This window comes from Salvelinus alpinus, chromosome 6 (genome assembly GCF_045679555.1).
Source record: "Salvelinus alpinus chromosome 6, SLU_Salpinus.1, whole genome shotgun sequence".
Taxonomy (NCBI): Eukaryota; Metazoa; Chordata; class Actinopteri; order Salmoniformes; family Salmonidae; genus Salvelinus; species Salvelinus alpinus.
The window spans coordinates 50,949,455-50,967,037 of NC_092091.1; the positions used below are offsets into that span (position 1 = coordinate 50,949,455).

The 17,583-nt window shown below is 44.6% G+C and overlaps 1 protein-coding gene and 1 long non-coding RNA gene across 2 annotated transcripts in view; one reads left to right on the forward strand and one right to left on the reverse strand.

Annotated features, from left to right (window-relative positions):
• Nucleotides 1–17,331, reverse strand: part of LOC139578820 (26S proteasome non-ATPase regulatory subunit 11-like) — a 29,022-nt gene extending 11,691 nt beyond the window's left edge. The window contains exons 1-2 of the mRNA XM_071406877.1: nucleotides 17,235–17,331; nucleotides 1,272–1,373 (exon numbers count right to left, since the gene is read on the reverse strand). Of these exons, the coding sequence (XP_071262978.1) occupies nucleotides 1,272–1,373; nucleotides 17,235–17,325 (193 nt within the window). The 5' untranslated portion in view covers nucleotides 17,326–17,331. The remainder of the gene's footprint in view (nucleotides 1–1,271; nucleotides 1,374–17,234) is intronic.
• LOC139578821 (uncharacterized) lies at nucleotides 584–11,007 on the forward strand. Its single transcript, XR_011675622.1, has 3 exons — nucleotides 584–890; nucleotides 4,178–4,320; nucleotides 10,393–11,007. It is a non-coding gene; the product is annotated as an uncharacterized lncRNA (long non-coding RNA).
• Nucleotides 17,332–17,583: the final 252 nt, after the last annotated feature.

Consider the following 17,583-nt stretch of genomic DNA (forward strand, 5'->3'; position numbering starts at 1 on the left):
TGTTTAGTGTTGGTCAGGACGTGAGCTGGGTGGGAATTCTATTTTGTGTGTCTAGTTTGTCTGTTTCTGTGTTCAGCCTGATATGGTTCTCAATCAGAGGCAGCTGTCAATCGTTGTCCCTGATTGAGAATCATATATAGGTGGCTTGTTTTGTGTTGGGGATTGTGGGTGGTTGTCTAATGTCTTTGTGTTCTGCACCAGATAGGACTGTTTCGGTTTTCAGATTTTCTTGTTTTGTTGTTTGTAGTGTTCTAATATATTCTTTATTAAATCATGTTGAACACTAGCCGCGCTGCGTTTTGGTCCTCTCCTTCATCCCAGGAAGAAAACCGTTACAATACCGTAGTACTGTTTCATTTGATACTACTGACTTTTTCATCCCTACTGATCTAAAGAACCTGCTGGCGTCTGTTATAAAATGTTTATAAAAAGTCAGCTTTGTTAATAAATTCAGTTGAATTGAAGCAACAGCCACTAGTCTCTTGTATGGGCAGGTCTAATAATATCCACTTCAATTTCATGCGCATATCACGTGCGGCAGCTGTAATCAGCCAGCACCATCCCCTAGACCCTACCAGCCCTCACTCACCTGCTTCCCTGCCCGCTTTTCACTCACGTCTATTCCTCTATCAGTTTTTTAAAATATAATTTTGCCGTGATAGCGAGCAGAGATGCAGACCCAGATGAGTCTTCTGTTACATTTGACATGCAGATCATTATGCATGTATATCCCATGATGTTGGTGGCACCTTAATTGGGGAGGACGGGCTCGTGAAAATGCCTGGAGCCATTCCATTTGTGCCGTTTCAGCCATTATTATGAGCCATCCTCCCTTCAGCAGCCTCCACCGATGTATATTCCTGCCTCCCATTGTTCCTGCCAAATCACAGGTAGGCTTTTACAAATATTAGCAAAATCAGCCATTCTATGCAGTATTATATTATACACTGAACTGTGCGAAATTAAATTCAATGTGTTGTATTGAGTAGAAGTCTGAATTTCAGTGACAGATTTTTGGAGAACGTTTCGAAAACGTAAACACGCGTCTGGGTACGGGGCGAACAGGATGCTAGGCCACAGATTTTCTTCCACCATGGTATCGCGATACTACTCGGTATAGTGATACTTGGCCTGGTATCGTATTGTTTGCAAAATGTTGGTATCGTGACAAGCCTAGTCAGCATCATTCTCTAGTAGAGGTGATGTGTCTACTCTGAGTCTGCACTTATCCACCTGAAATCGGAGGGGATGAGGGAGAGAGGATATGTTACCTGCAGCCTGGCCCGTCTTAGCCAGCAGACCACCCAGCTCCAGGATGCTCTGCTCTTTGACACACACCGCCTCCTCATCGCTCTCCTGGATGTCCCGCTTTACTGGAACAAACAATAGAAGAATACTTGTTGACATTGGCAGCACAACCTTTTACACGTAGACCTAGCGTAATAGATGGCAACATCTAGGCTATATGTGAGAAGAAATGTGCAAACTATAATACATGCCATAATCAGTTTTGTTGTCAAATCAGTGGAAATGCTCACTTATAAGTCACTGCTTTCAGTTGACAGCTAGCTGGGGGAAATCATCCCTGGGTCCAACATTGGACATAGATCGCTAGCAGTCAATGTAACAAAGGCTGAGCCACTATCTGTTGAGCTTCTGCTGTCAATAAATCTGATTTAGCTGGCTCTACTTACCAACAAAAATGTGTAGCTAGTTAGCTAACATTACTGAAATTACACCGAGGTAAAGACAGTTTCAGGTTGGATATTCAACGGATAGTCACGCTTTCAAACCTCAATAGCTTTCAAACCACTTGAGCCACAGACTCCAAATAAGTGTCATGATGTTGGAAAGATTGCGCACAACATTGCATAGGTCTTATTTTTACGATATGGACATTAATTAGCTTTCCAACACTAATAAACATGTGGAAATGTGAACAGGATTTTGTATTCCTAGTTGAATTAGTTAGGGAGCGTAAACAAAGTACAAACTTTTTTCACATTCAAATTTAAATAGCTCCTTGGTCATGTGACCTACTGACCTCAACCAAGGTTCAGAATGTCCACCGACTACACTTCTATATTGCACACCCTTTAGTTTGTCCATTTTCATCTCATGATTTTACATTCATCTTTCAAAATGTTAAATTTCAATAGCTCCTTGGTCATGTGACCTACTGACTTCAAACAAGGTTCAGAATGTACACTCAGTGGGCCTACCCATTGCACACCCTTTAGTTAGTCCTTTCCCCCTGCCCTACCCAGCCCACAGCAGAGTTTTGTTTTTGGAGCACAGCCCCGCGCCGGCGGCTGGCAACCCATTCCGTTAATGATCCTTCCGCAGGTTCCTTGTTACTTTTACAAATTCCCCAACCCCCGGTACGTCTTTAAACGTTAATAACTCAAACTATAAGTCCAATCGGGATGTTTTTTTTAGCACAATGGCACGCCAAGACCCGTATATCCATCGATTTTAGCCATGGATCCATGGATCCATCAACCAAAATCGATTTTGCATCAAATGTAATATAGGGTAATCGTGTTAGAAGGTAATGAAAAAAAAGTACTGGGGGCGGGGGGGAGGCGGAAAGGACAAACTAAAGGGTGTGCAATGTGTAGGCCCACTGAGTGTACATTCTGAACCTTGTTTGAGGTCAGGTGCTATTGAAACTATTGAAATTCTATAGCTTACAAAACTCATGTAAAATCATGTGAGATGAAAATGGACAAACAAAAGGGTGTGCAATATAGAAGGGTAGTCAGTGTACATTCTGAACCTTGTTTGAGTCCAGTAGGTCACATGACCAATGAGCTATTGAAATTGGAAACATCGAAAATGAATGTAAAATCATGTGAGATGAAAATGGACAAACAAAAGGTTGTGCTACATAGGCTACACAGTGGATATTCTGAAAGTCATTTGAGGGTTGTAGGTCATAAGACTAAGGAGCTACTGAAAGTTGAATATTTTACAATTATTGTAAAATCACATGAGAGGCAAATGGACAAACACAAGGGTGTGCATGTGTTGGCTCACTGAGTGTACATTATGAACCTTGTTTGAGGTGTGCAGATCACAGGTCGGCCTTGGTGACCAAGGCACTTTTGGAAAAAAAATCATAATTTAAAATAGTGTGAGATGTAAACCGACAAAAAGTGTGCTATGTGCCATTGGGTTATCTAGAACCAGTTTTGAAAGTTTTAGGAGTAATGGTTAAAGAGCTATTGAAAAATTTGATTTGTCACCATGTTGACGGTCCCAAACTGCTGTTGGTGGGCGTACGGGTTAGAAAAAGGCATTAGTCAGATAGCTATCACATTCGCTAACATTTAGCTAGATCTGTAAATAAAAAACATTTAGCTCGCTAGATGATTCCAATCTTAACGTATACGTTCTGCTACAGTAGAAGGTTGGAAATGCCTTTTGTTTAGATTAACACAGCTTAGCTGGTGCAAGATATGGCTTGGAAAACGTACCTCAATCAAGGGATATATATGGAATTGTACTCCGAATTGTCCCATTATCCCACCTACTACATGAGAAGATTGAACGATTGCTAGTTAAGTAAACTGAAGTGTTTCTCCTCATGCTAGCTAACAGTAGCCACGGAAAATAGTGCATTTTAGCCTATTCTTTGATTGAAATACCAGTCGATGTAGCGCGAGAGCTTCTGATACAGCTCAAACAGCTTTGATAAGCCCAATTATTTTGCAACAATTCTAAAGGCAATTTGTGTAAAAATAAAAAAGGCCACGATTACGAATAGCACATTTTCTCTCTCAACTGGTAATTGAAGTACGCTTCCCTGTCACCATTCAAGTGCATGGCAACTAGGCAGGCTTCAGTGCGTCACACAGCACTTTGCAATGAACTGGAGGCAGTACGCATTTCAAAATCATGTTCATTGTTTGAAACCAGAATGTTTCATTATGAGGCATCTCTTACCTTGCTTCAAAGTAGCCTAGCCAAAATCCAACCAAATGTGCAGGCAATAATTTTATACCCGTTTCCTCCAGTATCTTCACAAGGTCCTTTGCTGTTGTTCTGGTATTGATTTGCACTTTCCGCACCAAAGTACGTTAATCTCTAGTAGACAGAACGTGTGTCCTTCCTGAGTGGTATGATGGCTGCTTGGTCCCATGGTGTTTATACTTGCGTGCCATTGTTTTTACAGATGAACGTGGTACCTTCAGGCATTTGGAAATTGCTCCCAAGGATGAACCAGACTTGTGGAGGACCACCATTTTTTTCCTGAAGTCTTGGCTGATTTATTTTGATTTTCCCATGACGTCAAGCAAAGAGGCACTGAGTTTGAAGGTAGGCCTTTTCAATACAACCACAGGTACACCTCCAATTGTCTCAAATTATGTAAATTAGCCTTGTCCTAACCGTCTTGCCAAAACTATAGTTTGTTAACAAGAAATGTGTCTAGTGGTTGAAAAACAAGTTTTAATGACTCCAACCTAAGTGTATGTAAACTTCAGACTTCAACTGTAAATAAAAAAAAAATGATCTGCAGATCCTCTCGAGTTCTGTCAGGTTGGATGGGGAGCGTCAATGCACAGCTATTTTTAGGTCTCTACAGAGATGTTCGCTCGGGTTCAAGTCCAGGCTCGGGCTGGGCCACTCAAGGACATTGAGACTTGTCCAGAAGCCACTCCAGCGATGTCTTGGCTTTGTGCTTAGGGTCATTGTGCTGTTGGAAGGTGAACCTTCGCCCCAGTCTGAGGTCCTGAGCACTCAGGAGCAGGTTTTCATCAAGGATCTCTGTACTTTGCTCCGTTCATCTTTCCCTCGATCCTGACTAGTCTCCCAGTCCCGGTCTCTGAAAAACATCCCCACAGCATTATGCTGCCACCACCATGGTTCAGCGTAGGGATTAGAGGTTGACCGATTATGATTTTTCAACGTCGATACCTATTATTGGAGGACCAAAAAAAGCAGATACCGATTAATCGGCCAAATCTTTTATTTATTTATTTGTAATAATGACAATTACAACAATACTGAATGAACACTTATTTTAACTTAATATAATACATCAATAAAATCTATTTAGCCTGAAATAAATAATGAAACATGTTCAATTTGGTTTAAATAATGCAAAAACAAAGTGTTAGAGAAGAAAGTAAAAGTGCAATATGTGCCATGTAAGAAAGCTAACGTTTAAGTTCCTTCCTCAGAACATATGAAAGCTGGTGGAGTCTTCAATATTCCCAGGTAAGAAGTTTTAGGTTGTAGTTATTATGGGACTATTTCTCTCTATACGATTTGTATTTCATATACCTTTGACTATTGGATGTTCTTATAGGCACTTTAGTATTGCCAATGTAACAGTATAGCTTCCACCCCTCTCCTCGCCGCTACCTGGACTCGAACCAGGAACACATCGACAACAGCCACCCTCGAAGCAGCGTTACCCATGCAGAGCAAGGGGAACAACTACTCCAAGTCTCAGAGCTTTAGCGCACCCCGCTAACTAGCTAGCCATTTCACATCGGTTACACCAGCCTAATCTCGGGAGTTGATAGGCTTGAAGTCATAAACAGCGCAATGCTTGAAGCATTGCGAAGAGCTGCTGGCAAGACGCACGAAAGTGCTGTTTGAATGAATGCTTACGAGCGTGCTAGTGCCTACCATCGCTCAGTCAGACTGCTATATCAAATCATAGACTTAATTATAACATAACACACAGAAATACAAGCCTTAGGTCATTAATATGGTCGAATCCGGAAACTATCATCTCAAAACCAAACATTTATTATTTCAGTGAAATACGGAACTGTTCCGTATTTTTTCTAACGGGTGGCATCCATAAGTCTAAATATTCCTGTTACATTGCACAACCTTCAATGTTATGTCATAATTATGTAAAATTCTGGCAAATTAGTTCGCAATGAGCCAGGCGGCACAAACTGTTGCATATTGTCACGACTTCCGCCGAAGTTGGCTCCCCTGCCCGAGCCTTAGGTCATTAATATGGTCGAATCCGGAAACTATCATCTCAAAACCAAACGTTTATTATTTCAGTGAAATACGGAACCGTTCCGTATTTTTTCTAACGGGTGGCATCCATAAGTCTAAATATTCCTGTTACATTGCACAACCTTCAATGTTATGTCATAATTATGTAAAATTCTGGCAAATTAGTTCGCAATGAGCCAGGCGGCACAAACTGTTGCATATTGTCACGACTTCCGCCGAAGTTGGCTCCCCTGCCCGAGCCTTAGGTCATTAATATGGTCGAATCCGGAAACTATCATCTCAAAACCAAACGTTTATTATTTCAGTGAAATACGGAACCGTTCCGTATTTTTTCTAACGGGTGGCATCCATAAGTCTAAATATTCCTGTTACATTGCACAACCTTCAATGTTATGTCATAATTATGTAAAATTCTGGCAAATTAGTTCGCAATGAGCCAGGCGGCACAAACTGTTGCATATTGTCACGACTTCCGCCGAAGTTGGCTCCCCTGCCCGAGCCTTAGGTCATTAATATGGTCGAATCCGGAAACTATCATCTCAAAACCAAACGTTTATTATTTCAGTGAAATACGGAACCGTTACGTATTTTTTCTAACGGGTGGCATCCATAAGTCTAAATATTCCTGTTACATTGCACAACCTTCAATGTTATGTCATAATTATGTAAAATTCTGGCAAATTAGTTCGCAATGAGCCAGGCGGCACAAACTGTTGCATATTGTCATGACTTCCGCCGAAGTTGGCTCCCCTGCCTGTTCGGGCGGTGCTCGGCGGTCGTCGTCACCGTCCTACTAGCTGCCACCGATCCCTTTTTCGTTTGTCTGTTTGTTTTGTCTTATTAGTTTCACCTGTGTTTCTGTTGTTTTGGTTAATGAGCTTCCCTATATTTAGTAGGTAGACCCGCCCTTGTTTTGTGCGGGATTGTCTTTATGTTACGTGTGTGTGTTTTAGGTAGAGGTGTATTATTTTACTATTTACTTGGCACCCTGTGTTTTGGGTTGTCAAGTTGTTCTCTGCGCCCTGTATGTTTGGGCTTATCATTTTTTGTGTGCGATAGTAAAAGGAGCACTTTTCCCAAGTGGAACTCTCTGCGTCTGATTCCTTCACCCACCTAGTCCCGCGTGACAGAATCCCGCACCTAACATGGAATCAGCAGGAGCAGCCGCATCTCCTCTCCCATCGATGGAGGAAAGGGTCCTCCATCATACCAGTGTTCTCCACAGGATTGGTTCAGCTATGGACCAAATGATGGAGAGGATGGATCGATGGGAGAGGAGTGGCCTTCCCACCTCATCTCCAGCACCCCCTCCTCCAGCACCTCCTGTTCCTGCTACCGCATCCGGCTCCGGGGCTCTTCGGCTGGCGCTCCCACGGGAGTATGATGGAACGGCGGCTGGGTGTCAGGGTTTCCTTCTCCAACTGGAACTTTACCTGGCGACCGTTCGTCCTACTCCCTCCGGAGAGGAGAGCGTGAGCGCCCTCGTCTCCTGTCTGACTGGACGAGCTCTCGAGTGGGCCAAAGCAGTGTGGAATGGCCCAGACTCGGCGAGGGATCATTACCCTGAGTTCACCCGCCGATTCCGAGCTGTGTTTGACCACCCACCAGAGGGTCGTGCGGCGGTTGAACGGCTGTTCCACCTGCGTCAGGAGACGAGGAGCGCACAGGACTTTGCCCTGGAGTTCAGGACCTTGGCCGCAGGAGCAGGGTGGAACGACAGGGCCTTAATAGACCATTTCCGATGTAGCCTTAGCCTCCCTAAGTTTGTTAATGGATATTTATATTTTGTGTTTTTAAGTTATCATTTCAGTTTTACTTGGTGTTATCACTGTTACACACAATTAGCTGCCTCGCTACTCCTCGCTACTCTCCTCGCCATAGCCGCTCTCGCTCCCGTTCCTAAACTCTGTGTTGACCTTTTGGTGGATCCCCTGTTAGCAGTTCCTCTTTCCACTTGTTTTTACCTCCTTTTGAGTTTTTCAGAAGTCAACTATAGATTTATTTCATAATTATTTCATAGGATGTGGGCATCTGGACCCCCCAACATGTCTCACCTGTCTCCTCGAGCTTCTTTTTTGTGAAGAAGAAAGATGGCGGTTTACACCCGTGCATTGATTATCGAGGTCTAAATTCCATCACAGTGGGGTTTAGTTACCCACTACCTCTCATCGCTACGGCGGTGGAATCATTTCACGGGGCGCGCTTCTTCACAAAACTGGACCTGAGGAGTGCTTATAATCTGGTGCGTATCCGGGGAGGAGATGAGTGGAAAACCGCATTTAGTACTACATCTGGCCATTATGAGTACCGCGTCATGCCATATGGGTTGAAAAATGCTCCAGCTGTCTTTCAACCCTTCGTAGATGAGATTCTCCGAGACCTGCTCGGGCGGGGAGTGGTAGTGTACATCGATGACATCTTGATCTACTCTGCCACACGCAACCGCATGTGTCTCTGGTGCGTAAGGTACTTGGGTGACTGCTGGAGCATGACCTGTATTGCAAGGCGGAGAAATGTGAGTTCTTCAAAAAGGCCGTTTCCTTCCTGGGTTATCGTATTTCCACCTCCGGGGTGGTGATGGAGGATGACCGCGTTACAGCCGTGCGTAATTGGCCGACTCCGACCACGGTGAAAGAGGTGCAGCGGTATTTAGGGTTTGTCAATTACTACCGGAGGTTTATCCGGGGTTTTGGTCAGGTGGCTGCTCCCATTACCTCACTGCTGAAGGGAGGACCGGTGCGCTTGCGTTGGTCAACAGAGGCGGACAGAGCATTCAGTCGTCTGAAGGAGCTGTTTACCAATGCGCCCGTGTTGGCGCATCCGGACCCCTCTTTAGCGTTCATAGTGGAGGTGGACGCGTCCGAGGCGGGGGTCGGGGCCATGCTGTCCCAGCGCTCGGGCGTACCACCCAAGCTCCGCCCCTGTGCCTTTTTTTTGAGGAAGCTCGGTCCGGCGGAGAGAAACTATGACGTGGGGGACCGGGAGTTGTTAGCTGTAGTCAAGGCTCTGAAGGTGTGGAGACATTGGCTTGAGGGGGCGAAACACCCTTTTCTCATCTGGACTGACCATCGTAATCTCGAGTACATCCGGGCAGCGAGGAGACTAAATCCGCGTCAGGCTAGATGGCCCATGTTTTTCACCCGGTTTCAGTTCACCATCTCATACCGACCAGGCTCCCAAAACACCAAAGCCGACGCGCTGTCCCGCCTCTATGATACCGAGGAGCGGTCCGTTGAGCCAACTCCCATCAGTCCACCATCATGTCTCGTGGCACCGGTGGTATGGGAGGTGGACGCGGAGATAGAGAGAGCCTCACGGTTAGAGCCGGCCCCCCCTAACTGTCCAGCGGGGGCTCAGTACGTGCCGGGGGGGGGTCCGGGATAAGCTAATCCGTTGGGCTCATACTCTCCCCTCCTCGGGTCATCCTGGCATCGATAGGACAGTGCGGCGTCTTAGAGGGAGATACTGGTGGCCCACGTTGGCTAAGGACGTTAGATTTTATGTCTCCTCCTGCTCGGTGTGCGCTCAGAGCAAGGCTCCTCGGCACTTGCCTAGAGGGAAGTTACAGCCCCTACCCGTTCCACAACGGCCGTGGACACACTTATCGGTGGACTTTCTTACCGATCTTCCCCCGTCCCAGGGAAGTACTACGATCCTGGTCGTTGTGGATCGGTTTCCTAAGTCCTGCCGTCTCATCCCGTTGCCCGGTCTCCCTACGGCCCTGCAGACTGCGGAGGCCTTGTTTACCCATGTCTTCCGGCACTATGGGGTGCCTGAGGACATTGTTTCTGATCGGGGCCCCCAATTCACGTCCAGAGTTTGGAGGGCGTTTATGGAGAGACTGGGGGTCTCGGTCAGCTTGACCCCGGGTTTTCACCCCGAGAGTAATGGGCAGGTGGAGCGCGTAAACCAGGATGTGGGCAGGTTTCTGCGGTCATATTGCCGGGACCGGCCTGGTGAGTGGGCGGGGTATGTTCCTTGGGCTGAGCTCGCTCAGAACTCCCTCCGCCACTCCTCAACGAACATGTCCCCTTTTGAGTGTGTGTTAGGTTACCAGCCGGTCCTGGCCCCATGGCATCAGAGCCAGACCGAGGCTCCTGCGGTAGAGGAATGGGTACAGCGCTCCATGGACACCTGGATAGCCGTCCAGGAATCGCTAAGGTTAGCGGGACAATGGCAGAAGAGGAGCGCTGACCAGCACCGCAGTGAGGCCCCCGTGTTCACACCGGGGGACAGGGTCTGGCTCTCGACCCGAAACCTGCCCCTCCGCCTGCCCTGTCGGAAGCTGGGGCCGCAGTGTGTGGGGCCGTTTAAAGTCCTGAGGAGAATAAACGAGGTGTGTTATAGGTTACAACTTCCTAGGTATTACCGTATTAACCCCTCGTTTCATGTGTCTCTCCTCAGGCCGGTGGTGGCTGGTCCCCTGCAAGAAGGTGAGGTACCTGAGGTCCCTCCGCCCCCTCTGGATATCGAGGGGTCCCCGGCGTACACAGTACGTGGCATTCTGGACTCGAGACGCCGGGTGAGGGGCCTACAGTACCTCGTGGACTGGGAGGGGTATGGTCCGGAGGAGAGATGCTGGGTTCCGGTGGGGGACATTTTGGATCCTTCTCTACTGAGAGACTTCCACCGCCTCCACCCGGATCGCCCGGTGCGCTGCGGGAGCTTCCGCCGAAGTTGACTCCCCTGCCTGTTCGGGCGGTGCTCGGCGGTCCTCGTCACCGTCCTACTAGCCGCCACCGATCCCTTTTTCGTTTGTCTGTTTGTTTTGTCTTATTAGTTTCACCTGTGTTTCTGTTGTTTTGGTTAATGAGCTTCCCTATATTTAGTAGGTAGACCCGCCCTTGTTTTGTGCGGGATTGTCTTTATGTTACGTGTGTGTGTTTTAGGTAGAGGTGTATTATTTTACTATTTACTTGGCACCCTGTGTTTTGGGTTGTCAAGTTGTTCTCTGCGCCCTGTATGTTTGGGCTTATCATTTTTTGTGTGCAATAGTAAAAGGAGCACTTTTCCCAAGTGGAACTCTCTGCGTCTGATTCCTTCATCCACCTAGTCCCGCGTGACACATATACCCTGACTCTGCGTGCAATGAACGCAAGAGAAGTGACACAATTTCACCTGGTTAATATTGCCTGCTAACCTGGATTTCTTTTAACTAAATATGCAGGTGTAAAAATAAATACTTCTGTGTATTGATTTTAAGAAAGGCATTGATGTTTATGGTTAGGTACACGTTGGAGCAACGACAGTCCTTTTTCGTGAATGCGCACTGCATCGATTATATGCAACGCAGGACACGCTAGATAAACTAGTAATATCATCAATGTGTAGTTATAACTAGTGATTATGATTGATTGATTGAATGTTTTTATAAGATAAGTTTAATGCTAGCTAGCAACTTACCTTGGCTTCTTACTGCATTCGCTTAACAGGCGGGCTCCTCGTGAGGCAGGTGGTTAGAGCGTTGGACTAGATAACCGTAAGGTTGCAAGATTGAATCCCTGAGCTGACAAGGTAAAAATCGGTCATTCTGCCCCTGAACAAGGCAGTTAACCCACCTTTCCTAGGCCGTCATTGAAAATAAGAATGTGTTCTTAACTGACTTGCCTAGTTAAAACCTGTTATGGCTGCAGCCCGACACCGGTACACCTATGACAACATCCAGCTCAAGTGCAGGGCGCGAAATTCAAAATCTATTTTTTTTAAATATTTAACTTTCACACATTAACAAGTCCAATACAGCATTTGAAAGATAAACATCTTGTCAATCCAGCCAACATATCCGATTTTTTAAATGTTTTACAGAGAAAACACCACATATATTTATGTTAGCTCACCACCAAATAAAAAAGAGGACAGACATTTTTCACAGCACAAGTAGGATGCAAGTAGCATGCACAAGCCAACCTAACTAACCTAGAACCAACCTAAATAACCTAGAAAAAACTACCTCAGATGACAGTCCTATAACATGTTACACAATAAATCTATGTTTTGTTCAAAAAATGTGCATATTTTAGCTATAAATCAGTTTTACATTACTGCTACCATCATAGCTACAGTCAGAAATCGCACGGGAGTAGCCAGAGAAAATACAGACACCAACGTCAACTACTAATTACACATCATAAAACATTTCAGAGAAATATATGGTGGATAGCTAATGAAAGAGAAAGATCTTGTGAATGGAGCCAATATTTCCGATTTTTGTAGTGTTTTACAGCGAAAACACAATATATCGTCATATTAGCTTACTACAATAGCTAGCACACAGCAGCATTGATTCTAGTCAAACGGTAGCATAGCACAGTTCGACAGATATATGAAAAAGCATCCCAAATTGGGTCCTTATCTTTGTTGATTTTCCATCAGAATGTTCTCCAAGGGGTCCTTTGTTCAGAAATGTCTTTATTTCGATCCAGAACGAACAATTTCCCTCTTGAATTAGCAAGCACACTGGCAGTGCGACGCTAACCTCTCCATCTTGAAAAAATTATTGCGTCGCATCACGTCTAAAGTCCAGAAAACATTTCAATAATATAATTAAACTATATTGAAATAACATACTTTAGGATGATATTGTGACATGTATCAAATAAAATCTAAGCCAGAGATCATATTCACCTTTACAGAGTGTTTTCCAGGAGCCGAGTCCAGGTGCTACTTCGCGCCCAGAAAGAAAAATAAACTGCGCAATACTCACTCAAAGAGGCTGTGTTCAAATACAGGACGAGATAATCAACTGATTTCTTCTCTCACTTCCGCATGACACCCAGAGGAAGGCGTATGACGTGTTTCTACAGTCCTAAGTGACATGCCCTTTTATAGACAAGGGCTCGAAGAGCGACATCGATTTTGGAAATCTCACTTCCGGATAGGAAATGGACTGTAAAAATAGTTCTGTTCCACTTAGAGAAATAATTAAAACGGTTTTAGAAACTAGAGACTGTTTTCTATCCAATAGTAATAATAATATGCATATTGTAAGAGCAAAAATTGATTAAGAGGCCGTTTGAAAATTTGCACATATTTTCCAGTTTTTCAATACGCCCCCTGCAGCCATAACAAGTTAAATAAAGGTGTAATTTTTTAATATTTTTTTTTACAGATTTCCAATTGTTATGAAAACTTGCAATCGGCCCTAATTAATCGGCCATTCCAATTAATCGGTCGACCTCTAGTAGGGATGGAGACAGATTTCTTCCATATTTGACGCTTGGCATTCAGGCCAAATAGTTCAATATTGGTTTCATCAGACGAGAGAATCGTGTTTTTCATGGGCTGAAAGTCCTTTAGGTACCTTTTGGCAAACTCCAAGCGGGCTGTCATGTGCCTTTTACTGAGGAGTGGCTTCCGTCTGGCCACTGATTGGTGGAGTGCTGTAGAGAAGGTTGTCCTTCTTGGAGCTTCTCCCATCTCCACAGAAGAACTCAGAGTGACCATCGGGTTCTTGGTCACCTTCCTGACCAAGGCCCTTCTCCCCCGATTGCGCAGTTTGGCCAGCTCTAGGAAGGCACTGTCGTTCCAAACTTCTCCTATTTAAGAATGACAAGAGGCCACTGTGTTCTTGGGGACATTCAATGCTGCAGAAATGTTTTGGTACCCTTCCCCAGATCTTTTCCTTGACACAATCCTGTCTCAGAGCTCTGTGGACAATTCCTTCGATCTCATGGCTTGGATTTTGCTCTGACATGCAATGTCAACTGTGGGACCTTATATAGACAGGTGTGTGCCTTTCCAAATCATGTCCAATCAATTTAATTTACCACTCCAATCAAGCTGTAGAAACATCAAGGATGATCAAGGGAAACAGGATGCACCTGAGCTCAATTTCAAGCCTCATGGCAAAGGGTCTGAATACTTATGTAAATAAAGGTATGTTTTTGTATTTGTTAAAAATGTGCAAAAATGTCCAAAAACCTGTTATTGCTTTGTAATTATGGGGTATTGTGTGTAGCTATTTAATTTATTGTGTGTACATTCATTTAATAAATGGTATAATATGGCTTTAAGGTAACAAATGTGGAAAAAGGGAAGGAGTCTGAATACTTTCTGAATGAAATGTCCAAAAACCTGTTATTGCTTTGTAATTATGGGGTATTGTGTGTAGCTATTTAATTTATTGTGTGTACATTCATTGAATAAATGGTATAATATGGCTTTAAGGTAACAAAATGTGGAAAAAGGGAAGGGGTCTGAATACTTTATGAATGCACTATACATGGCTGTCTCTGGGAAATGTTGTCATCCAAATTTTAAATATGATACTGAATATCCACCTACTTGAGCCCCAAAACTCTGTATATTGGTCATTCTCCAGTCTGAAGGTACAAACTCTGATGGCTCAGCTAACCAGGTTTGCAGTAACATAGCAGGCATAAAAGAAAGCTACAACAGCTTGCATTGTTATTATTAGGGGCTTAAGTCTTTTTTAATATCAAGGAATATTTAACTTTCTCTGGTCATAGGAGTAACATGAATTTGTGCGAGTAACATGAATTTGTGCGGTGCGACGCGAGTTTAGCCATCAGCAGGAAGACAGTGACCCTTTTTGGTCAGTGGAGAGCGGAGGGATGTTGAGGCAGACCCTCACTCTGTTTCCCTCTCCCGCCGCTGAGACTGACCATCAGAAACAGACACCATCAGCCCAGTAAAATAGAGAAAGGTCATTATTTAAATGTATGCTCACTCAGCTGTGCTTCAGGAGTAATACAACTGATCTATTGTGTGATCATATAGCCCACCTCGATTTTTTGTTTTTTTGTTACTGTTCTGAGAAGAATAACAGTGTATTGGCAGGGAAATTCAAGTAAAGCCAATATGCGGTGATAATGTATAGGTCCTATAGCCTACTGCACATAGTTAAGCAAAAACCATGGTAGAAAATAAAGATTCCTAATTGGGTAGATGTGTATATTTTATATAAAAACTGTACATATTCAACTTATTACTACAGTACTGTTTTAGTAGGTTAGTTTTGCATAGGCTCTTGCATAGGTTTTTTAAAGAAGTAATGTTATATCTCGGCTTGAAATTTGACTCAGAAAGTGATCTTGAATCAGAAAAGGTTGGTGACCACTAGCCCACAGGGTCTGTGTAGCAGGCGTCCCTATTCTCACACCCCAAATCCCGGTCCGGTCTGTCGAGTCTGCTTCGCAAGTGTTTCCGAAAGTTCCGCGATGTTGCGTCGATGGATATACGGTTGGAATCACTTCTGTCTGTGTCGGAATCTTCTACCATTTAGCTAGCTAGTAATTCTATGTGCAAGCAAAATAGTAGTTAGCTAACGTTACCTAGCTAAATGCACAGCATGCTAGCTACCGGTGTCACTGCTGCTGACTCACTGTGACCAATGGGGGAAGCCCGGTACGGTCATTGAGCTAAAGTACGGTAGCTAGCAAGCTACTAAATTACTAGCTAAGTTAGCTAGCTAACTTCTCTAATTCATGGACAGGGACTCTTTTACTACAAGTTATGTTGTAGCTATATATCAAATCAAATCAAATTTTATTTGTCACATACACATGGTTAGCAGATGTCAATGCGAGTGTAGCGAAATGCTTGTGCTTCTAGTTCCGACAATGCAGTAATAACCAACAAGTAATCTAACCTAACAATTTCACAACAGCTACCTTATACACACAAGTGTAAAGGGATGAAGAATATGTACATAAGATATATGAATGAGTGATAGTACAGAACGGCATAGGCAAGATGCAGTAGATTTTTTTACATTTACATTTTAGTCATTTAGCAGACGCTCTTATCCAGAGCGACTTACAGTAGAGTGCATACATTTTATTAAATTTTTACATACTGAGACAAGGATATCCCTACCGGCCAAGAGCAGACATTTTACTACATTTAAAAAAAAAAAAAAATTATTTAAATTTTTATTGTTTTTTTTTAATATATTTTTTTATAAAAAAACCATTTACTATGGTGTAAAAATATATTTTTTTATAAAAAAAAAATTAAAAAATACATACTGAGACAAGGATATCCCTACCGGCCAAACCCTCCCTAACCCGGACGACGCTATGCCAATTGTGCGTCGCCCCACGGATCTCCCGGTTGCGGCCGGCTGCGACAGAGCCTGGGCGCGAACCCAGAGACTCTGGTGGCGCAGCTAGCACTGCGATGCAGTGCCCTAGACCACTGCGCCACCCGGGAGATCTGGTATCGAGTACAGTATATACCTATGAGATGCGTAATGTAGGGTATGTAAACATTATATTAAGTGGCATTGTTTAAAGTGGCTAGTGATACATTTTTTACATGTATGGCAGCAGCCACTCAATGTTAGTGGTGGCTGTTTAACAGTCGGATGGCCTTGAGATAGAAGCTGTTTTTCAGTCTCTCGGTCCCTGCTTTAATGCACCTGCACTGACCTCGCCTTCTGGATGATAGCAGGGTGAACAGGCAGTGGCTCGGGTGGTTGTTGTCCTTGATGATCTTTATGGCCTTCCTGTGACATCGGGTGGTGTAGGTGTCCTGGAGGGCAGGTAGTTTGCCCCCGGTGATGCGTTGTGCAGACCTCACTACCCTCTGGAGAGCCTTACGGTTGCGGGCGGAGCAGTTGCCGTACCAGGCGGTGATACAGCCCGACAGGATGCTCTCGATTGTGCATCTGTAAAAGTTTGTGAGTGCTTTTGGTGACAAGGCGAATTTCTTCAGCCTCCTGAGGTTGAAGAGGCACTGCTGCACCTTCTTCACAACGCTGTCTGTGTGGGTGGACCAATTCAGTTTGTCTGTGATGTGTACACCGAGGAACTTAAAACTTTCCACCTTCTCCACTACTGTCCCGTCGATGTGGATAGGGGGTGCTCCCTCTGCTGTTTCCTGAAGTCCACAATCATCTCCTTTGTTTTGTTGACGTTGAGTGTGAGGTTATTTTCCTGACACCACACTCCGAGGGCCCTCACCTCCTCCCTGTAGGCCGTCTCGTCGTTGTTGGTAATCAAGCCTACCACTGTAGTGTCGTCCGCAAACTTGATGATTGAGTTGGAGGCGTGCATGGCCACGCAGTCGTGGGTGAACAGGGAGTACAGGAGAGGGCTCAAAACGCACCCTTGTGGGGCCCCAGTGTTGAGGATCAGCGGGTTGGAGATGTTGTTACCTACCCTCACCACCTGGGGGCGGCCCGTCAGGAAGTCCAGGACCCAGTTGCACAGGGCGGGGTCGAGACCCAGGGTCTCGAGCTTGATGACGAGTTTGGAGGGTACTATGGTGTTAAATATACTTACCTATCGAATGTAAAATATCGATAGATGCATTCCGGTCTGAACTGAGAAGAGACTGGGCTCTTTGAAACTCAGCCACTGCCGGGGCTGCCATCTTGCCTCCTCTCAAGACGGATGGTTTCTGGTCTGTCAATCAACATTCCCCTTCTTTTCCCTTGAAGTTATATGGCGGTTGCCGCCACCTACTGGACTGGAGTATGTAGCCTGTGTTATGCTGGTGAATGAGGACCCAAAAGCGACGTAATAGTAACAGAGTCTTTATTCCAGTATTAAACAAATAATGATTCTCCTGGATATAATCAATAGTAAATCCAAAACAGGAAACTGAAATCCTCTCGTCAATAGAGAGGAA